The sequence below is a fragment of the Rhea pennata genome, chromosome 3 (genome assembly GCF_028389875.1).
Source record: "Rhea pennata isolate bPtePen1 chromosome 3, bPtePen1.pri, whole genome shotgun sequence".
NCBI lineage: Eukaryota > Metazoa > Chordata > Aves > Rheiformes > Rheidae > Rhea > Rhea pennata.
Genome location: NC_084665.1, coordinates 35,566,950 through 35,591,093, shown reverse-complemented (window position 1 = coordinate 35,591,093; position 24,144 = coordinate 35,566,950). Strand labels below are relative to the sequence as shown.

At 45.2% G+C, this 24,144-nt stretch overlaps 1 protein-coding gene across 1 annotated transcript in view; it reads right to left on the bottom strand.

Moving 5' to 3' along the window:
- MDGA1 (MAM domain containing glycosylphosphatidylinositol anchor 1) overlaps positions 1-24,144 on the bottom strand; it is a 141,071-nt gene that overhangs the window by 3,833 nt on the left and 113,094 nt on the right. The window contains exons 13-15 of the mRNA XM_062573615.1: positions 19,119-19,271; positions 17,680-17,814; positions 179-309 (exon numbers count right to left, since the gene is read on the bottom strand). Of these exons, the coding sequence (XP_062429599.1) occupies positions 179-309; positions 17,680-17,814; positions 19,119-19,271 (419 nt within the window). The remainder of the gene's footprint in view (positions 1-178; positions 310-17,679; positions 17,815-19,118; positions 19,272-24,144) is intronic.

The following is a 24,144-nucleotide window of genomic DNA, read 5'->3' as shown; positions in this document are numbered from 1 at the left end:
CCACTAAATTCTTGCTGGTGAATTTTCCAGGCAATCACTCTCCAGTGACTGGGAAAGGAGAACTCCTACATGCCCTTCCTGTGCCTGACCAGTCCCTGCACCTGGGAAAACTATTACAGGCCATGGCACATGTACAGAGTAGGCAACAGCAGCCTCCTTGGCTGTGGATCTCACTTACCTGGAAAGGCCCTGGTGGGTTGATGGGAACATGTGCTTGTTGCCACATGTTCCCTCGGTTCCCGCTGAGTGACCAGACCTGTGTGTCGATGGCCCGTTTGTTCCGCACACGAACCAGTAGATTTAAGGAGCCTGTAAGAGAGAAACCAGGCGCTGGCACCATGGGGCAGGCAGGTAAGCCAGCCTGCTGTGCTGACACCCAGCATAGCTCTGGGGCCCAGCCTCATGCCACCATCACATTCACATGCCCCAGTGAGACCCGGGGCAGCCTGCAGAGCCCCAGTGTCATGGTATCCTCCGAAAGGAGCCAATTTTCTCCTGGGCTGACACAGATGTGTCACTTGTAATGTTTCATTCATCTGGGCTATCCAAGTGAGGATACAGACACAGATGAAGATGGAGAGGATGGGACGATGAAGAAGCAGTCTGTAGCACAGCTGGTGTGGCCCAGTGCAAGAAGCAGCTGACAAAAATACTGTCTTCTAGGCACTTCTGGAGGTGTCAGTCCATCCTAATCTTTGGATTTGTCTCCAGCTCTAGAGCAGAGTAACATGCCTTTGTCTGGCTAAGTCTGGAAATCCTCTCAGGGCATCAGTTTTTCCTAGTGTCCAGTATGAACCTTCTAAGCTACCATTTGCGGCCACTGCTCCCTGTTATATTGTCTAACACTACTGAGAAAAGTTTGGCTCTATTATCTTTATAATTGCCCTTCAGATAGTTGGAAGCCAACGGCTGATAGCAGCCTCCTCTTTGCCAGCGTAAGCCTAGTTCCCTCTACCTCCCTTCCACAGGATTTCCCCAAGGTATCAGGTACCTGATAACCCTCTGCTGGAGCCTAACCAGTTTCTCCCCATCCCTCTTCAGCTGGGGAGCCCAGGGCTCACGTTCTCCTCTCCCAGTTCACCATACGCACATGACCACTGTAGCCTAATGTCTTCTCTCTGCCCCTGGCCCTGGTCATTAGCCGCAGAAATCCGATCTGTGTCCTCAGTAGCTAGTTGCCTTGCAGGCCTTGGAGCGAGCAGCAGTTCTTTGGTAGTGCTGGGCAGTATTCCCTATACTACCCTGTCTTTCCCTCCCAGCCCATATATTTTAAGAGTGACACAAAAACTCTGTGAATTAGCACGTTGAATTCCTGTATCAGAATTCAACAGAAACAATTCCTGAAAGGCTTTGTCTGCCATTAAAACAAACACCAAAGACAACAAATATCAAAGCATTTACATTTTTTGCTTTGAAAAAAGTTTCACACCCCCACTACCCTCCACCACAAATGAAACTAGCTCAATTTGTCTTCCAAAAGTATATCTTTTCAGTAATCTCCCCAACTGACTTTTCTTTTCCCTTTTTGCTTCAATGAAAATATATTTGTAAATATTCACTCTGGGTCGAACTGAAACACTTTCTTTTCTTCTTTCAATTCAGCCTGCGAACTGAAAAAAACAACCACAGCTCTAGTCACACTGTTTTTCATCAGTGTTTCTGGCCTCCATGCATAGAAATACTTTATCTGAGAGCAGAGAGGCAATAAGAACCTTTTCCTATATGCCCATAGTCAGACTGTACTTAGGATACTGCATTCCAGATTGAGTATGCCCTTCTGAGAGGCAGCAGAGAGAGGTTATGGAAAGAAACTGAACAGTCCTTTCTTGCATAACCTCCTATATGATATCTTGAAATTCTTCCTTCTTGGCATGTGAGCCTTAAGGTCATTGTGTGAAGGATAGGGACTTGGAAGTACCCCTGTTGAGTGACTAGACATCAGAAAAGTAAGAGATAAATCATATGGAGTTCAGAGATGTATAATAAAGATGATGAAAAGTTCAGATTCTAAGTGGCTGACTTGGCTGAGACCAAAAGGGTAGAAGTATTTCCCTGAGTTGTCTGAACATCACCTGAGTTGCAGTCAGATTGGACAAGGAGACAGCAGAGCTTACTGCTAATTCCTATAAGATGAATCTGAATAAAAGGAAGGGGGAAAATATCCTTCTGCCTGGAAATAGCTCTGTCTAATGCCCTTCCACAGAGGTACCCAGCTTCCCACTTTGGATACACAGTATAACCCAAAAAGAGGAGCAACACAGCTTCTTATTCTCTCTTAAGGCCAGCAGCCACTGCATGACTACAGAGCTAATAAGGTGAGGGGTTGAAGCTGAACAAAGAATTAGCATGAAACTGCTAGCAAGCAAGGATTAAAAGAAATCATCTGCTATTCCAACCTTATTCAGGGACTGTAGCTAGGATCTGCTGCACAAGAGCTTGGCTGAGCAGCCAGCGCTAAGACAAATCAGGTGGCAAATGGACTTTGGTGCCCTAGGAAAAAAGGGAAGGCAAAATACAAAGGGACCCAAAAAAGCATCTGGAATGCAAATTAGTGCCCTCTAAGCACTGGCTGTGGATGCCTGGCCTAAACCCAAACCAAGCCTGAGCGTATCCTGGCTGACAGTTTCATGTCCTCACACATCTTTCAGCCCCCAAACCCTCTAATAAAACAATACAGTGTATAAGCAGATATTCTTCAGATGGTTTCCAATTAGCAGAGAAGTAACCTCATCTCCCCACAATGTGCGATGCTTCACCATTACTGTCTACATAAGGAAAACTGATGGTCAGGACAGCTATGCAATGCGTCCCTGACAACCCTACAAATCAGTCAGAGCTGCAAAGGGAAGTCAGATATATTGCTCGTAACACTACCTGCAAGTTCTGCTAGCTTACAAAGCCTCCCCAAGGCTAGGAAGAAACCACAAATCCTCCCTTCACTAGTAATACTCAGTCACTAGGAATGTACTTCTGGGAGGCATGACAGAGACTCCAGGTCTTGAACTAATAGGGGTGAAGACTTTAACACATTTGAACTGGGCTCACATAGGCCTCACAAGAGTGTGTAGGCCTAGGCCTTCTAGTTTATTCTTCTCTTCCATATGTCGGTCTGTCACACTCTACCAGTTCAGTTCAAGGGCATATGTCCTGTGATGGAGATGCCTGGAAATGAACCTTCTGATCTGAGCTCCAGACACAGCCAAATAACATGGCAATCCTGTGCTACAGGAAGCTGTGAATCATCTTTCTAATTGCTCAGAGCTTCTTAACCTCTACTTTTCAGTCTGGCCCTGAAAGCCAGCTGTGCGATGGTAAAAGGGCTGCAGGGATTTGTGCTTTACAAGTGAAAGCTTTGGGTTCAGTCCACTGCCCTAAAATCAAACCTTGCTCCAGGTTCCCACTTAGAGTCATCAGAATCCATATGCATGAGGTAGATGACATCTCTGACTCAAATGGAAAGAGAGACTTACAAAGATATTGGTGGTATGAGAACTGCGAGGACATGTGAGTTGTTGTCCATAGCTCTTGACTTCTGGTGAACTCACAACTGCCAACACCCACCTCGGCACAACCTGGCAACATCCTTCTCATACTTCATTAACTATCCTCCCTCCTTGCGTAGCTGTCAGCACATCACATGAGTTCAGATCAAACCAGCCACCTGATGCTTGTAACATCCCAAAGTTGCCTCATAGAGACTGCCATTTTGCAGGAGGTGGCCAATGTACATGCTACTGATGTGTGAGGATTAAGAACCTCATTCCTCACTGTGACACTGATTTGCCACATGATCCTGAGCAAATTGCTTTTACCCTCGGTAATTTACCTGCCTCATTTACTGATGTGATATGTTAATGATGAGGAAGAAGATAATAACATTCACTAGCTTTGATTGGAACCAAAATGTACCATTTTATGAGTTCTCCAAGACATTAGAAAGAAGATGCTAGAGAATGGGAGTGCCTAACCTATTCTGCCTTTCCATTGGTGATAAACTAGAGAAAAAACAAAATGAGGCCTGCTCTCTGGCTGATATGCCTTCATCAGCGAAGATATAAAAGGCCTATCCAGGTTGTTCTTGGGTGACAGCTGCCACAGCCATCCTTTAGCTTGGTTTTATATTGCAATTCTGATTCCTATATCAGAATCCACATCCAGCTGGTCAGTTTTGCTACTTATTTCTGTGGTCATCCTCCATTCCCTATCTCCTCTATCAGATGTTTCTGGCATTTCCTTAAGAGACCTGGTGGTGATGCACATAAAAAATCTATCTAGTGCTAAATCTCTCCAGCTGACCAGAGACAGAAGAACACAATGAAAATCTCAGGACACCAGAAAGCCCGTTGGTATCACTCCACAAACAAGGCAGTCTCAGTATTTGCCTTATAATCTGTATTATTCCTTCTTCCCAACCAAAAGGGAGAATAAAGGCTACTGATGAGTGATGAGGAATCAATTACAGTGAGCTGGAGCTGTACCTTCTGCTGCCTCCCTTTAAGACCAAAGCTGGCATTTCAGGAGAGCAGCACTCACGCAAAAAAGCACCAGCTGGGCTGCAAAACACAGTGGCCCAAGGGATGCCTTTAAATGTTACTTTCTCACAACACAAAAAGGTCTTCTTTCAGTTCCCATGGGATTGGGACTTCACTGTCACACTGCAAATCCACACTGAATCACTGAGCAGATTCAGAAGCGCTAGCACAGGCGACACCAGGATGGAGGCAGGGTCTGCAAGGCCAGGACTTGAGCATGGTCCATGTGGGATGGCAGGGAAGGTTTCTATGAGAGTTTTGTACAGTGCAGCTGGGCGGGTGAATGCTGGGGTGAGGTACGCAGAGTTTGACACACAGCTCAATAAATAAAGTCTGCATGAAGGGAAGCAGAGCAGCTAAGTGAAGGGAGGACAATATTGTGAGCAGGGTGATGGAGGTTTGTGCACAGCTCTGTGGGCTGGATCAGGAAGTTGGTCAGGATTCACAGCCAGGAGCTGAGCTGGCTGTAGGCTGACACACAGCACACAGGCTGACCTCACTGCAGCTCCTAACAGCCTTCTTGTAGTATTCCTGCCCCAGGCTGGGCAATCTCATGAGGTCAGCTATCCATGAGAAGTTTTGCCTACGGCCATAGTTCAGCCTTGGCACCCAGATGAAACCAGCCAGATAGGGCTATTCCCCAGAAGCCTCCATGGAAATTCCCACGGTATTTCAACTGTAGGCAAAATAAACCGAGGTGAAAAGAAGAAATTGATTCAGGGCAGGAGATGTCCAGTGGATTGAAAGAGATGCACAGTGTGGAGACAACTCAGGCCTGGGCTAAGTCACCTGTAAACCAGATGTGAGGCCTAAAACCAGGCAAGGGAGAAAAGAGCCCTTACCTAACTAACAGGGGCTTTGAACACTTCCTTAAGTGTGGTTTATTGTAACTGATAAAGCAAAAGCCCAAAGCTTAGCACAGGCAAATCCCAGGAGCAAATTAAAGTTCCCAGAAGGAAGCTATTACTGTTCATAATTCTCAGGACAAATACAGGACTATCTCTTTCTATCTCCTTTAAATAGATGCTAATGAAAAGCAATCAGCATCAGGCTGGTGTTCTCAGTTACGGTGCTGTGGTAGAAAAGTTACTGCTCTGAGAGCTAGAAAACAGAATGGAAAAAAGAATGATAGCATGAATAGACAATATCAGCCTGTACTAAGCCGTAATTTTTTAGGAATGTAATCTGTCTTCATGCCCTGATAAGATGTATCTACTCTTTCACTGTCTCTAATGATGCTTCATACATTAACATATGTTAATAACATGAAATAACACAATTAAAGCCTCTTGGCTGCTTTCTGATCCTAATGACACAGAACTTTATTTCATCATGTTTTTAACTGGTCTCAGCATTCTGTGGTGCAGAGCCACCTCTGTCAGATCAGAAAGTCACTGCACAGACCCTTTCCTGTAGCCATTTCTTCAATGATTTCAAAGCAGGAGGGTTCAGAGATCTCATACATACCAAGGAAATAAACTCTTCACCACGGTTTAGAAAGCCCAACTATTCCAGCTCTACTTGTGAGGCATCATCTTCAGAGTTAGAGAGGCACTGAGCATGGTTAATTCTGTGTCACAGGCCTGCTAGTTGCTATGGTATCCTCTTTTAGCTTAATTATGGTGGGGAGCCTATGGTGAAAGGGATCAACAGAATCAGTGCCCCAATTTCCTGCTGTAGCAAGGCCTTTCTGAGGATAAAAATATCAATGTGTTAAGTTTTGATTGGCAATGTTTCCCCTACAGCAAATCTGTAAAATTGCTTACTTATATCTGACTACAGGGAATTTTCTTGGATTTTACTGTGGATTTAAAAAAATCAAAGAAACAAACACACTTTCACTCTGACCTTCTAAACCATCATCAGATGAGGATGGGCTTGAAGCAATATCCCCTGACATGGCAAAGCCAATTGCACAGGTTGATCTATGATCCATCACTATCCAGCCTGCTTGGCGTGCATATGAATGTTGGGATGGAGGGAATGGATCAAGCAGAGAAGCAACAACACAATGTTGCAGGGAGGCTGGACTAGATGATCTCCAGAGGTCCCTTCCAACCTTACCGATTCTATGATTCTAATGGGAGGAAGGCAGGCAAACTACAGCTATGGCTCCTTCTCTCCAGAATCTCCACACCTGCCTGTGTGCACAGAGCAGATAGTGATATAGTAGGAGCATGGAGCTATGCCTGAGCTCCTTTGCTCATTTGATCCCTGGACTAATTAGAGAAAGTGTTGGCATAGAAAGATGAATGATGAGATACATCCATCTTTGATGCTATTTCTGCAGCACAAAATCCTGCTACCCCTTTTCATGCAAAATTTCCTCAGAGGTTGTTTGCAATCAGTAATAAGTTTTCTTATGCATGGACAAAAGGTTTAAGGAACTGAAAAAAAAATATATAACCTGTACACTCTGTAACATTAAAACAATGCTCTGTCAGAAAAGCAAATGCTCATCTAATATGCAACCAGAACATAGCAGAGGGATGGTATGGAGTCCGGTGCTCCAGGATTGCGGAGCAAGGACAAGGATTGCGATGCCTCAGGCTTTTCTCAAACCTCACTTCAAATTCACTACAGTATCTCATTTAATCACATCCCTTTCCTGTACTTAAACTTTCTGCAGGGGAATAGGGGACATATGTATGGAATGTCCTTCCTTACAGGCCAGATGAGGCATCTGACTCCTGGCTCCAACCCCAGTTGGTGATTCATAGTGGCTCTAACGAGCTGGACTGCAACATCAGTGGGATCAGTCTGGGAGTGAGTTCCCTCTGCCTATCCCCCCACTAAGCCCAAGGCCTGGCTGCCTTCAGCCTAGATGCTCAGTCTATTAATTTCCCAGTCCCCAGCCTCTCTATCCTTCCTGGAGACCTCTGCCCTCCACAGGCAGAGGGACACAAAGAGGGAGGCTGGTGCCTGCCACTCTCTCCACTGTACACTTGCTTATTTACAGTCCAGCAATGTGGAAAACAAATTGCATCTTGAGCTCAGCAAATCTTCAAATATCTGCACTGCAGCACAATGGTGAGAGCATGCACCCAGCTGGCGAGGATAAGACAGCACGGTGCTCCATCATGGGATGGAGATCCCCATGGAGGGTTCAGCCTGCCTTGCTACAATTCCTTCCACAGGGGCACCTCATCGGAGGGCAGTACATAGATGCAGAGAAGCTTCCGTCTACTCTTATCCTCTGGGCCATGGTAATTCGTACTAATGCTTCAGCTCCTTAAATATTCCCTCAGTAAGCAGTATATATGATATTTTACCTCTGTCCATACATCCATCTTTCTAAACAGAGATTTTTTCTCATGTGACTGCTCGTTCTTTAAGAAATATCATCAGCCTGGAAAGGGAGCACTTGAACTTGCATTATAAGCAAAACTATAATGCAAATAAAACTATATTTATTTGAAATGTCTCTTATTGTTTTACGGTCCAGACCGCCTTCTACAGCTCATCTTTATCCAGAGATCCCTGTAAAGGGATAAAGATGTGCATCCTTAGAATCCTCTTCCTCTCCAATCTAAGAAGGATAGAGCCATAGCTGTGGAAAAAGGTCTGCCTTGACATTTCTCTAGAAACTGAGAACAACTTGTATTACCCCATATTTGGGGCTTGCCTTTTGCTCCTAGGGAATTATTTAGTAAAAATTCTCATATAAAAACACACAGGATGAAGCCTAGCTAATGTTATAAAACTGAGAGGACATACAGCCTGATTGAAATGCAGCTTTCCAATTAGCCTTAAGAAAGGAGTGGAGAAGATCTACAATCTTTCCATAGGCACTGCTTCTAGCTATACAGTCAGAGAATTTACCCTCGTCTTTTGGGAGCTCTCCAAGCAGACCTGTAACAATACAATCTACATAAAGATCGAGCAGGTAGAAACCAGACCCTTGCCAGACAGCAGTGTTGCCTTCCTTGCTGAGTTTGAATAGATAAACTAGACAGTTGGATCAAATTCTTGTTTTGGTTTGTTTAAAGTAAACTCTTTGCTGAAATTCTGTTGGGAAGGAAGATATACTAAAGGTACAAAGTGATGAGGGAAGGCTAGCTGTGGTAGAGGAATAAAACATTTGATTTCAACACAGTAAGGGGAAAGGGTTATAAAGGATAAGTTCAGAGCTAGGAGCTCAGCAGGGCCACAGTTGTGAATGAATTCAGCATTGCCTCTGACTCAAATCCAGCCAGTGCAAAGGGAGCCCATGTACTCAGTGCTGAAATAAAGGCTGCTTCTGCTGTTTCTCTCTGCAGCTCCTAATAAATAGACTGGTCCACACCAGCAATTTACCCACAAAGGCTTTCATTTCCTCAGGGCAACATGGGCAGCTGCCTAAGGCAGCAAAACGTCCCTGGCCCTACCACTTCTTTGGCCTTTATCATGGCCCTAGATGGTACCAGAACATGGTACCATCCCTCCTTTGATTAAATGAGCAGTTGTGGAAGATTACTTGGTACCACGTTTGGTGGACACGTGGGACTGAGGAAAAAAAGCATGTGGATTAGCCTTTACAGGTATGTGATGTGGAAGTGGGGCTGGACTCCAGCTTCAGCTGCTAGCAAGCACACCTGCACATGGTCTCAGTGTATACAGATGGGGCTCTTCTGAGGCCTCAAAGGAGGCCTAGTGCATGATTTGGTGTAGTTAGGCTGCAGTTTGTCTTGAGTAGGAAGACAGCTAGTGTTAGTCTTCCTCTGACACTCCAACCCCTCTCCTCTTGTTCTGAGTGGGGCCAGGACCTGGTAGCATGAGTCAGTCAGTACTCTCCTAACCTGAGCACTATAAATTAACCATCTAAATTCACTTCAAACCCCAGAATGGGTGGTCTGGATTATAATCCTAAAGCCTTACAGGGAGACCTATTCTGGTGAAGCAGCTGTGAAGAACAGTCTCCATATGCAACAGTGCTGGCCAGCCTGGTGACAGGATCAATACACTTCCATTGTACCTCAGATGAGTGAGCTGCAGCAGTCCATATTCCTTCTCCTTGGATGTTTTCTGGGACAAAGCTGTTGAAAGAAGCCAATAAGCCCCTTCCCTATTACTGCTGCCACACCCAGCAGCCCTCAGAAATGCTGGGTAATGCCTTAGTGAGGAGGGGCTGGCCAGAGTATGAGGAACCTGGCAAGAAGACTATGCTCAGGTAACTTTTCCCACAGGATCTGCAGACTCAGGAAGCAGAGCAAACCACAGTTCCTGTGAGGTCTGCCTGCTCCTTCTTCACCCTCCATTTCATGACATGCCCAGGTGCCTCCAGGAAAATGCTCCCTCTTCTCCCAGCTTTGATAACAGACCCTTTCATCTTTGCCACCAAAGACAGCTGGGTAACTTTGCTCAACTCATGTTCTCAGCTCTCGGACTGAGAGCACACACTGCACTCAGCTCTCTCTCTCAACCTAGCTGAAACAGGAGTCTGTTTTATACACACTACCAGGTTTAAAAGAGCACAACTACCAGGCAGGAGGAAATCTACCTGTTTCCCTTCTACGGGTAGTCTTTGCAAAGACTTCAGTCACAGTGGAAAGAGCCTCCTGTAGCTCCCAAAATACAAGTGGGGTATAGGGGGAGGTGTCCTATCCTAACAAAAACCCTGTAGAAGCAAATGGATATATGATGAAGGCTTTCACATCTCTTTTCAATCTCTGCCAACAACCTATTTCCCTGTTGTCACCCAGTCTGTGGTCTCTCAGTCCCAGAAGCCAAGCACAGGGCAGCTGCATGGCCTCAGGGTTTAGAGCAGATGTGCTGTTCTAGTGCAATGACGAAGTAGGCAAGACAGTAGGAATGAGCAGCTGAGATTACATATTCTTCCTATTGAACTGAAGACACTGCTCCAAATCTGCTCTCTGACCTCCTCCTCTGCCTGACCCAAAGGAGTCTGTGAGACGTCAGTGTTTCAGGCCTGGAAAGCAGGGAGGTCAGTAGCCTCTTGGGTCACTTTAAGAAGGCTGTTAAAGCAGGTTCTGTTCCCAGCTTTGAGGAAGGATGGATTATAGCAAGAGACTCCATCTCCATTTCATGTCTGGCTGCACTTTCCCCAGGAAACTTCCAGGTGGCATGCTGAGCCAGTGAGATTCCCATTCTGGATCTGCAAATTCTGGCAGTTAAGATGTTGGGATGCCTGTCAGATCTCTGCAGAGCTCTGTTTGGGGCAGTTATTCACCCTTCAAAGCCATGGTGATGACTAATTCTTGCTGAGAATTTTTGGATTTTCTAGAAAGCATTTCAGTATATGTTACACAATCACGCTTTGGTGAAGTTCAAGAATGGGTTAGGGCTCTTGCATGAGTAGTGCAAAATAGTGATGCCCTCCTTTGACCCAGTCAGACCATCCAGGGGGTTCTCCAGAGGTGCACCTAGAACAATCAACACTAGTCTGCACTTGTACATTTACGTCACTGGGCACTCATGAAACAGTTAATGTTCCACGGAGAGAACAGAAGAGTCACCTGAGAGTACTAGGATATGCACTTACAGCTCCCATTTCCTCCTAAGTGTCTGTTAAGTTTTGCATCTAGCAATTCCAAGGTCTGAATAATTGATGCAACACCTGATATCCCTGGAGACGATCAGGTTGCAGTATATTATTACAGCTACTCAACCCTGTACAATACTTCTGCTGCTGTGAGCCAAGTCTGAATAAGAAGACTCTTTGCTAACTGCGCAGAAGAAAGGGGGAATCAGCAGCTTCCTACAGGACAGCTGCCATGGTGACTCACATTAGGTGAGCGGAACCACAGATGATCTTTAGGCATTCAGGGCATCTGTAAATGAATCTGTGTCAGCAATCTGTGCCCACTGACATCATTCCCAATAAATTCTGCAGCAGGAATTCGTAAAATCATGGCTTGTAAGACAGCAGAAGAGGAATTTTGAAGAAGGCAACTTTTCAGTGGCTACCTATCTGCACAGGGAACTCAATTCAGAGCAATCCAATTTTAGTGGGGGGGCAAGGAAAGGTAAGGATCAGTGCACCTAGATTTAAGGTAATTAACAGAATGTCTGCATCAATATAAGGACATAATGGCATAAACAGAACATAGAGCCTCCCCATTCTCTATGTATTTTTTGCCTTTATATGCAGCGCTCTTTGGGTTGGGAACAATTCATTCCCATGTCTGCAAATTGTACTAAGCATGCTGTTGCTACCATCAAGATGTAGACACATACTATTTACTGGGCTCTAGCAGGAGTAACTGAAGGGAGTTCTATGTTATCTGCTTGATTATATGATCTATTGGTCCCTTCTGGTCTTAAAAATCTATAGACCTGTGGCTCTAATCCAAAGGCCATTGAAGTCTTTAGAAAAACAATGACTTCAATGGCCATCAGTTCAGAACTGTTGTAATCAAACCTACACAGCCTGAATAACACAGTACAAACATGTAGTTATCTTGCCAGATATTTATAATCCTGCTCTTGAGTACGATATTTGAGTAACTTTCAAAAAAAATGAACCCACAGTCTGAGGGGTCCACATCAATACAGCTTGCTGTGGACAAAACATTAATCAGATATGCATCTATCAATGGACAAATCAGTAAAACCAAGAACCCATCTGAAAAAGTGGGAAAAGAAGGGGTTAACAAAGACTGAATACATTTTTTTTGTTACAGATTGTTCACTGAGCTCTAACTGCAACTTGTTTTCAAGAGTCTAGAGGGAAGTGAATCACACTCATTAGGAAAATCAGCCTTCCCTCAATCAGTCCACTGATGTAATCTCTAGAGCATAGAACAGTTGCACTGGAGACAATGGCATGGTTTTCATAATCTATGTATTTAGACATCAGGAAAAAATTATACCACCAGCAAAATGCAGCTCTCTCCAGGGTAGAGGCTGACCTCTGTATAACCACATGCAGTAGAACGGTGACATATTCTTAAGCCAACAGAATGCATTTATCCGTGAGGTTTGGGTGGAAGCGAGGGAGCTAAGATGCCGAATTTTACAAAAAGCACCCCTTTAAAATTCAGATCATTTTTATATGGACATAGCTGGTACCTATCAGTCTGTGTAATCTGACAGCTCTCAGCACTCTCACTTGTTATAAACAGGAGGCATCCATATGACATCCCCTGCTAACACTGGCTCCTCCTGCAATCATCTACCATGACCTCTCAGACACACCTTTGCACTAGCTGCATTATTTGAGCTGAGGAAAGAAAGTAGCAGTTCAGCTTGTCAGGTTATGCAGATCTGTATTCACTACTCAACAGGATAGGGTCAGTGGTAACATCAGTATGAGTAGACTGCTTATGACCTGATTCCCTCCACTGAGTAGCTCATAGTTTTCTTGAACTTGAATGCTGTGGCAAGTGGTCTGAGCAGGGCTCATTGTTTCTAGTGACTCAGACCTAAAATCCTTCTTAATCAGTCCCTAGCACTGCCTCTCACCGTGGTTTACAATTTCCTTGGAAACTACCCATCTTGTTTATACATAGGTCAGACAGATCCTATTTAGCTAGCATGATCAGATAAGGTTTCTGTCAGCACTGAGCTGGAACAACTGCACTTTTAATTCTCCAGGAGTTTCACAGACGCCAGATCTATACCAGAAAATTAATCTATTTCCTGACTTCTGGGCGAGGAAGCAGCCAAAGTAAGACTGTGGCACTGCCAGAACAAAGAGCAAGCTCAAAGTATAAAACTGTAATCTAAGAGCAGGGTCTTCAGACATTGTGTTCAACTACAGCCCAGCTTATGAGCCCCAGGACCTACCACTGTTACTACAGGGAGCAGCTGAATGTTTCCAGCTTGGGAGATATCCCAGGGCTAGGTAGGCTCTTTTTCTTCTTAACCATCTCTGGGGCTATACCTCGTTCTGGGCTTAGGTGTAGACTTGACAAGACAGTGACTATCTCTATTGAAAAATAGCAAAAATAGTTTGGAAATGAGATACCAGTGAGCTCACTAATCAGAAGCAAGCTAAAAAAGTCCTGTTTGGATGTATCCTACATCACTGTTTGGATGTAGGTACCCCCATGAGTAAGCCCTTTTACCCAAGTGTTTTTCCCATTAGCACAGTTAATGGCTCACAAGATAGGGAGGAACTGAGTTAGTGATCACTGAATCATGGAGACTACAATGGCAAAACAAAGAGCTAAATTCACTGTGCCTGAAACTCCCTACTTCCTCTAAGCAACCTTCCTTCTGTGGACCAACACTGAAAGTAACTCTTTCTGTGGGAAGTGTGAGAACATCCTGGAATGGGCTGGAGTCTGCTGGATCATAACCTAACTGCCACTGTGGTAAGAGACAGAGAGATGATAAGGGGGTTAGGTTTAGCTCAGTCAGGTAGAGCGTGGTGCTAATAATGCCAAGGTCACGGGTTTGATCCCTGTATGGGCCACTCGCTTGAGGGTTGGACTAGATGATCTTCAGAAGTCCCTTCCAACCTCACCAATTCTATGATTCTATGAATGGTGGTGGAAGCAGTCCATCAGGGACATGTCAGCAAGCTGTCTGTTCAAACCACGTCCCTCCCAGGCAGCCTCCAGGAAGTGAGAAAGAGGAGTCTGACAGCTGAAGAAGGGACTCTCAAGATGTTTCCCAGCTGTGACTGACCCACCAGGACAACCTGACAAAGAGACATTTGGGATTTGGCAATTGATGACTGCCTGCCATGGCTAACCTTCTCTCCTGAAGGAAAAAGGTGAAAAACAAGCAGCTCCCCATTTTATATATCTGGTCCTGCCTCAGGCACCCTGGTTCTTGAATGCTTGGTGGAAGGTAGATTTCTCTCCCTTCCTTCACACTAATTTTTGTGTTCAGGTTGGCACGACCATAGGGCAATGTGAATGTTCACTCCAGAAGGGGCTGGAGAAAGGAAAATCAATGACCAAATAACTCCGGAAGAATGGGAATTGCCTCCAGGGAGCTCCCTTTCACCCTGCTCTCTCATCAGCTGAGAGATATTCAACATCATCCTGCTCTACTAGTTCCTGAATATTTTATACCATGGCTACAAATGCTCCATTTGTATTCTGTTTCTCTCTTTCGTCATATCTATTATAAACGAGCACTGTCTGGGAACTCTCCCAGGGAAGATTTGCCTGGATGGCTATGGATATTTTATAGTCAAATTGTGAGAGTAAACCAGCTTTCAAGTTCTGTAGAGAGGGGGAAAAAAGGTAATAAAAGGGTTATTAAAAAAATAAATAAATGTCGAGTTTTTATAAGGCTTCTTTTCACAGTGACAGAGCATTAGATGGCTCTACGATGGAGATGGAGCTGCTTCAAGAGGCTTGGGCTAAGAGATACCCTATTGCTGGCAGTGTTTGCCAATGGGAGCTATATGATACAGTTTTATTACGTGCTACAGCTGGCTAGCAAGGCTGGCATCTGGCTTGGTAGAGCTAGGCTGACACAAGCTCAACTAGGAGCTAGGACTGTGTCGGCAGGCATCAGGGACAGTCGGCTACCTGAGAACCAATACAAACATGGCCCAGGGTTGTAGTCACTCCATCTTTGCTATTGTATCTCACATATGTGATATAGCTAGGAGGCCAGGGTCTGTCCCCTCAACTGATAGGAGAGGTCCCACCATGGAGGTCAGTATCTGAGGGGGACTCTCTCCTTTCTTCCAAACTGGTGCTAAAGGGGTGGCAATGAGCTGAGAAACTTGCTTTGCCCTCCGACAACTTCTCTGGGGGACTCTGAGAGGACTTCAGCTGCCAAGGACATCAAGCTAGGCACCAGCCAAGCAGGCTGAAAGTTTCTGGCTGAATTCCACAACCCTCACACAAACAAAACCAGTCAGAGAGTAAGGAACATGCTCAAGAAATGCAGACTTATCCATTAGATCCGTTGCTGGAAAGAAGTGTGTCCCAAATGCAGACTGGTTTGTGCAGGTATAAGGCTGAAGACAGCTCTGCTGGAGAGCTGCCAAAGGCAGAAATCCTCCAGTATTAGTAAGTAGCATAGTGGGAATAATGAAAACCAGGCAATTTCAGGGTTATCAGACCCTAATTTCTTTTCCTCAAAAGGTCTCAGCTTCACCCTGGTGCCCTAATATATCAAAGAGAAGCCAGAACAATTAGAGGCTATCATGACTGGCCCAGTAGAAACTCCAGAGAAGACAGCAAATACAAGTGACAGAATTTCAACTTGTATCGCTGTATTATGGGTTCATAGACCAAGTCACATCTTCAACAAGCCGAGAGAAAAGAACTTTTTCTTATTTCTTTCTCTCTCATTCTCTGATTCTGTTTCATCAATCTAATTTTTAAATAATTTATTTGCTCTCAGCTGAGCAACATCCACACTGGGAAATCATCACACAACATAACATTAAAAAATCTATCCACTTCACACAAATTTAAAAGCCCCTTTGTGCAAGAAGAGGGGAAACAAGGAGAAGGCATAGGACAACAAGTCAACCGGGAGAAATCAACAGCTATGAAAGGTGCTCGAGTTGGGGAACGGAAAATGGCACTTAGTGGCTTCCTTAGGTCTTTGGAGTCACTTTATCTTTTGTATCGGGCAATTTGTGGGTGGAAAAATGAATAAAAGTTTAAATGCTAAGAGCCAAATGTCAGTAATCAATTTATTCCTGAGCACCGAGTCTCTGAACAAATCACCACGAGAGCTCTCAAACAAAACTCTCTTGCTATAGTGAGTAAAAGCTAAGAGAGGCTTTATACTTTCCCAGTGAGATGTGCTTGGGAGTAAGACACATGACTGTATGTCTAAAGGAAACAGAGCAAGCAGAGGCCTCCTCCCCCTCATCTTCTTTCCGTGCCAGTTTCCTATATTGCTTTCCTCTGTTGGTCTCTGCCACCCTTCATTGCAGTGACAAAGAATGAAATCCCTTTCAGAGATGTCGGGAGAAGATATGCAGGAAATAGGCAGCAGAGTTCACTGACTACAGTGGAAAACTGCAGAGAAAAAGGGAATATGACAAGCAGTATCAAAGACCAGACTCTGTCAGCTAAGTAAGTTCAATAGGCCTAGGAAAACCTGGTCTGAACTAGAACTGGTAAGGATCTTCCTAAACAATTTCCCACTGCCAGCATGAAAACAGCACAGAGAAGATCATCTGCAGGGGAAATGCAGGTGTGCAGAAACACCACTGATGTAGCTGCACACCAAATGCAGAAGGCAAATCTGAGATCTCAGTGCAAAGACATAGATGCAGATCTGCTCAGTGAACCACAGTCCAACCCTTTCCTCCCTGCCTCCATACAGTCAGGGTTTCAGCCTGGCCCTCACTAAGACAGGAAAATCCTAGAATTTGGAGCTTAACCTCTCTGCTTGACCACACACAAGGATGTGATGACTAGTGTCCAGAGCCTAGTCCATTCCAATGACATCAATGGTGCTGAGGTAGAGAGCTGTTAATTAACCCTCTTTATTGAAGGGCAAACACATTTCTGCCTGGGCCCTGATTTTTCAGTCAGGCTGCAGTCCAGCAGGTGATTAATAACCCAGCAAGCTTTGGGAAGAGTGCATCTATTATTCAAATTAATGAAATTATAATCAAGAGGTGATGAATTAGCAACTGCTCCTTGACTGGCTATGGAAACTCATTAGTGTGCCAGGCACTTCTATGGTGCTCACTGCACACAGACTTGCTGCTAGAGAGGATCAGGCAGAGCAGATAGCCCCCTCAGCACAGTTTTGCCCTGACCCATGCACCCTGCCCACCCCAAAACAGTTGCAGTCACCACAGCATGCTCTGGTCCCACAAACTCCCTCTGCCTCCATGTCCTCTCTGGTGGACGTTACTTTCCATTTGTGCTCCACTCCCTAGAACAAGGTGGCTATGGCCATGAGTGAGGGAAATATGGCCAAATACACGCACAATGCTCTTCTTGTGGAGGGTGAGACGCCTTAGGCTAGAGGAGGCACAAGCCAGAGGGGAAGGGGTTGGTGACTGACTGCAAGATACAGGCCTGAGAACAGGCTGTTACAGTGCACAATCCTGACACTGATGACATGGGCATAAGGAGACAAGTGTTTAAAGACAACAGCCCGCCCTGATGATGTGAGCGCAGCAGTCAGACTCCCACCCACCTGAATCACAGGCAGTGGTCATGACTGGCAGAGGTGAGGCTGGAGGTCTTTACCTGCAGCAAGCTCTACGCTGGGATTACCCCCCTCTGCAGTCAGCGCTGCCCCTTCCGCAGAGGGTACTCACCAATGTGTTTCCCATACATGTGGTAGTAGAAGGAGACACAGTAATACTTGGCAGTAATGTTGTAGAGGGGACTGATCAGCCGGGCTTTGTCTCCTGTCACCCGTGGCCGAGACGCCTCGATGAACATGTAATAACCTACAGAATGACAAGGAGAGGTGGAGAAAGGCAGTACACATACCATCTCCCTCCTTGTGATTGATGGGTTGCCAAAGACTGGGAAATAACACCTCCTCTAAGAGATGTGGCCTTGTTCTTCTCATCTGTTCTGCACTGGAGCACGATCTCAGCCAGAAATACTCACAGAATCTCCTTAGGTGCCTCACCTGCCTCTGGTATTTAGGAGAGAGCAGGAGAGCTGGCTGTCAGCTGATTCAGTGTGAGAGCGTGCAGCAAACGAGTCCCTGAATAGGACTGCACGCTTCTGTCTGGGTGCAAAATGAACCTTTCACCTGCAGCACGAGGAGCCCCAGAGCGGATTGCTCCATGCAAAAAGGGAACCAGAATGTGAAAGCAACTAGAAAGAGGAGAGTGAAACCAATCCAGCCTAATTCATTTGCCTCAAGCAGAGAGAGAAAGGATCCAGTATATCTGGCCTAAACAATATTGTTATCTAAAGAAAACAACACCAAAGTAGTTGTTAACAACCCAGGGAGGAAAAGATTAGCTATTTAATTTGTGGGCATCATTTTCAATGCTTGATCAGGCTAGTGTACTGAACACTAATAGGAAAAGCCATTTTCTTAGCTGGCCATTGGATGTTTCCCATTTGTTCTGAGTTCAGAGACATGTGGCTGCATACAAATTTACTTTCTGTCTTGGAGAAAGAGGAAAGTAATACCCAGCTAAAACTGAAGTATATACTGCATTCACAGTCAGTATGAGCAATAGTCAGCACAAACCCTGGGAAAGCCATGAGCAAAGTCTCTTCTAGCCAGCAGTGGGTCACTCTCACTGTCACCCCACATGGCAGTTTCTGCCTGCTCTCTCATGCTGCACCTTGGTACTGAGGATATCTAGTTGTCTCACTGAGACCTTCTTTGAGCAAACAGCTACCTAAACCAGCAGGGCCATTTCTAGGTGCTAGAGATGTTTTCCCACTTGCTTTCCCCACAACAAAAGGTTGTGACTTCAAAACAAGCATTAAATGGAATAAGGGCTTTAGGCAGCAGGCAATTAGCTGGTAACTAATGCTCATACTATTCCCTTAAACAAAGTCATGGGTGTTTTAATTGTGTTTAATGTCAATCAATAGCATGCTTATTAACTGCCTGCTCCCTGCACCCCTTGCAGAGGAGCATGCCTATGGACAGCACTCTCCCAGCTCCAGAGCCACAGGACTTCTGTCAAGGCTCTGGCAAGACAAGGAGTGTCTTGCATCTCGCCTCCATAAACACATACGAAGCCCAGCTAAGCCAAAAGAAACCCAGAAGTCTGCCTACCCTCTGGCGTACCGCTGATGTCTGTGGGGGGGCCTGTGTTGACAGTGCGCTTGGGGTTCTGGGTCAGGGCATTCTGGCGGGTCCAGTCAAAGTTGTCCATCTTGTCTTGCATGAAGCCACATATCTTCTCATCCTCAAAGCGGCAGGTGTTATCTGCAGGGCAGCAAAAGGGGCTGGTTAGCTGCTGCTTTTCAGACTTGCTCCCTTGTTACTTCTGGAGGGCACACAAGAGGAACAAGGTAGAGACTGCACACAGCACTGCTACATCACCACTGGGGTTGTGTGTCTAACCAGGGATCGATGGGCAGCCCCTTACCTCAGGAAGATGTTGAAAGGGAATATATCCATCCAGCATGATTATGGAAGGGTTAATTAGTAAATGGATGTGATGGTTTACCTAAATGTATTCTACTGGGACCAAACAGGACAACAGATTCTATGGGAAGGTCTAAGGGAGCAGAAGTCTAAGGGAGCATTTACCTGCTTAAGAGAGGGTAAAATGAGCAAGAGGAGCATTGAAGATATATAGGCCATGAGAAATTTTAAACTAGAACAACTTTATGGTGGAATAATTTCCACAGGAGAGGATGTTTATGTAGGATCAACCACATGCACAAAAGGCTTTTATTGCTGCCATGAGGTCACAAGACAATCAGATCAAACAGCAATATTTTTAGACAGGTAAAAAGTCTTGTGCATAGACATGACCCAGTATGGGCTCCTAGAGAATACAGCTGATTGGACTTGACCAGATTCAAGATGGTTCCTTCATCGTTCACTTTTGTGGTAAAGGGCTAGTTCCTCATCCACAACACCAAAGACCAAGATGCAACTTTGCAGCGTTGTCACAGTGAGGGAGAGACACACAAATAACAGCCATCTAGCATCAGAGGGGAGAGACTACCATGAAATGTGAACAGGATGTTAACTCTGATGCTCCATCTCCCTGCTCCTACCGAGCAGCGTTCTCTATCCCTTCCCAGCTGGGAAAGAAAACTACTGTCTGCCACACTGCTGTTGAAAGTGGACCCCTGTGGTAGGGAACTGAGTGCTCTATGCTCTGCTCCCCCTTTTTGCCTGGCTCTCCCCAGCATCCCTGTAAAGCAGTGAGAAAGGAGGCAATCTCACCCAGTGGGCAAATAAAGGCCTTTACTGCCACTGGTTGTACACTGTGCTGTGTACAAGCAAAGGGCTTGGTCAGGGGATCCAGGCAGCTTGTTTTTCTGTAAGCTCTGTGGGAAACAGCAACTTCTGTGAGCTGTGCATAGCCAGAGGGGGTTAGGCTGGGCTAGCCACTTAGATGCTGATTAACCCTGGCTAAGTGCTTTCCATTCAATCCCCTCATTTCCAATTAGCATCCTAAACCAAATTAGCCACTGGTCTGTAGTGCAGAGCACAGGGTGATATGGCATCGGGAGCTGAAGGAGGAGGGGGGAATCCGGGCAGGGAAGAGAGCAGAAGCCTGCAGGATCTGAGGCTGAGCGACTGCAAGGACTGAGGGCTCCTTTCCTCCCCAGCACAAGGAGACGGAAAGAAAAAGAAGTGAGAAAGCAACTTTTAAGGGTCCTTTCCTGGCTCTCATGATTGAGACAAGGGAGTGCAACTGCATGGCCAGTATTAGACAACTACGGGTCTTGAGAGGAGAGGCTGGAGGCCACAGTCTTTCTGATATTGTTGTGTTGATCCAACACCATAGGCTTGTCACCACTGGACTAGAGAGAAACATTCACCTGGCTCCAGGTCGCAGGATATTGGTTGCAAATAGAAGAGTGTTTCCTCTGCCATTCTGCATTTGTAAGAAGTCCCACATACCCATAGGATAAGGCTACTTAGCAAACAGGATTGGAGAACTCAAAAGACTAGAGGAAAGAGGCCGCTTGTACTGTTGCACACAGGCCACTTGCCACATGACAAAACATGAGATGTGAAACACAGACCTGTAACACTTTCAATGCCAAAACTCCATCCTTTCCCCTCCTGCAGATGTAGTCATTTCTGAAAAGCAGCGCTTCTAGAGTAGGGCATAAAATGGAGAAGGATCCAGCGCTCCTTGATGCTACAAATGATTAGGCTTTGCATGCAACATCATTTGCTGTACAGGACTTTATTAGTACAGCGCATTGTCTCTGCCTAGCTTGGGATCTCAAGGCACTTTGCATCAACTAATGAAAAAAAAAGCTTTTTAGTCTCTCTATGAAGTAGCACTGCCTCTTCCTCTTTGTCTCCTGCATTACACACAGGGAAACAGATGCACAGAATTACGGAGAGACATATTTAAGGTAACAGCAGGCAGTGCCAAAGCTGAAAACAGAAGCCAGGTGTTCTGACTCCTTGTCCTTCGGTTTAAAATAAAGTACAGGAAGGGGGAAGCTGTGACTTTTCTTCAAGTAGGAAGTGGAGGTGAATCAGAATAACTAGGATATTGTTGGTATAGTCTGAGATACAGCCAGACCATCACCTCTGGATGGTTATAAGTGAGGTTCCCTGGGAGAAACCTGGCAGATCCAACCGGAAATAAATTTTTTTAATGACCTGCTGTGTCTCAGAGACCGCAGCAGCAATCTAACTGTTGACCTCTGCTGCATGAAGCAAATCTTCTTTCAGACTTGCGCCATCTGCCTGGGATCCTGGCTCAGCACGGCAGAGCAAAGGAACTTTCCTATTTAAAAATTAAATAACAGGTTTAAATATTGAACACAGAAGTTGTTCTCTAGATTGTTAGAGGTGAGGTAGAACTGGCAGGGAAGCTGGTTCCTCAAAGGCTAGAGTTAGTTTGCCTTCACCAAACAGATTTCCTTGGCAGGCTTTGCAGAGCGGCAGCTCAAAGTGCAAAGCTGTTTGCTCCTGGTTACAGACACCACCCTGCATTCCCATGGGAGAGACCCTCTGCCATGGCTATTAGCATTTGTTGTTGCTTCATCTCCTCCAGAAACATAATGGAGGTTTTCATTTCATATCCTTAGGGGGAAGTCATCCCTGGTCCTGAAATCCTGGCTACCAGATGAATGCACACAAAAAATAATAATCCAATTCTAGCTGCAGACGGTGGGTGAATAGCAGATGGAAATGCACTGAATAAAACTGCCTTTGTCATTTAGCTATGGTCTGAAGGCTGAAACACTAGCTTGGAGCACAAAGGACCATGCTCCAAGCCTCAGCACTATTACAGACCTGCTATGTGACCTATGGTCGGTCCTGTTCTCTCTGGGGCTCAGTTACCCCATCTATAAGATGAAGATAATGAAAACAGAACAGTGAACTCCAAGCACTTTGGGATTTAAGAAGAAGCATTTGACAGCATTGCCCATGTTCTAAAACATTTATGACCAGTAAAGGAAGAACGCTTCACAGTATCATCGTTGGTGGGGTCATATTACCCCGTATTATAAAGGGGGAATTAAAGTAGATACCTTAATTTCCTCATCTATGATATCAGGATAATATGACGCAGACAACATGATTTGCCATCATGATACAAGGAATTGGTGGCAGTCACCTGTTTTAACCTCTGCTTTACACACACTTGGAAGGAATAGGCACAGATTTGAGGAATCCAGCTCTAAACACTGGGTTCACATGTTTTTTCCACATAGTCATACTGGGGCAACAAGTTAAGATTCTGCCAGACTATGAGGCATTTTCAGAGACAGGACACAGAAGCACTGCACAGCGAATCATGAGCCAGGTTAACCTATAACAACTAGCATCTGGTACTGATTACCGCCCACGGCATTTGTCCATGATCTCAAAATGTTTTAGCACTACACACAGCAAGATACACTACACACAGAAACATGAGAAAAAATATTCCTGCTCTGAAAAAGGCAAGTCATGCTAGTCAGGCAATTACATATGTTTTTTTTTTATGCCCTCATCACTGAACTGGAAGGCTACATTCACCACAACCAGAGAAACCAAACCACCTAGTGAGCTGGAACAGCTTGTGGGGCAGCACTGCAGGGTTTGGGTTAGAAAGTGAAAGCTATATTGAAATGAAATTGTGGAGGAGAGGTAAGAGGGGTAGAATAGATTCTCCAGCACTGGAATTTTATTTATGACCCTGAAAAGATCACAGTTATTCTAAGATATTTTTAAGATAAGTTACTTTCCTAGTAACTTTCCTAGAACCAGACTTATTTTTAAGATTTTTCTGTCATTCTTTGTGCTAACTTCTAAGTGTTTGAAATTTTCATTTTCTTTTGCTCCCTCCCTTTGCTTTTTAGTTTGCTTTTGCCTTATACCTCAGCACCTGGCTCTGTAACCATGCCACATGCATGCCTGCCCCAATGTCATTAACATCTTATTAGTCTTAGAGAGTGAATGCATGAAGAAATAATTGTATTAAGTGACTCTCAGAGTTTGTAAATTAATCACTATTGTGCATGCCCTTGGATCTGACTGCCAGGGGCATTAATCATCTAATCTTTGCCTTTCACTCCAGAGCTCTTGATGCTTGCTCCCAGAATTTGGCTGGGCAGCCTGGCGTGAGGATGCCTTTGTAATTCTGTCCCAATCCTTTCCCCTGGGGACAGGGGTAACACAGGAAACAGAGGAATAAGAGGTTAGATCAGGGATTTCCATGCTGCTGGGTTGAGAGGCTGGGAGTCTTAGGGCTCATATTTCACTGGTTAGCAGGTCTGAAAGGAAGTGGCATCTCTCTAAAGCAAGTGTGGTGGCTGCAACTTTAAGGCAATCAATCTCAAGGTGTGAACTCAGGGACTAGCCCAGATCTGCCAATATCCAGTGCAGGCTGGATATCTCATGTCAAGAAGCCGTAAGTGTTGGGTCTACTGTATGAAAATACAAGCATGGCTAAGTTCTCCCCTACCATAGTCAAACTTCGTCCAGTCATTTTAGTCTCACTCAGGTTGTCAGAGCAATCTCAAGGGAGCAGTCTGAAGGCTCTGTTTACAAAGACCCCAAGGAGATCATCACAATGCTAGGGCACCCTGGCATTACCACAGCTTTATGTGGTACAAAAAAAGCAGGTGGCAAAAGGCCAGCTTTTGTAACCTCATCCCAAGAG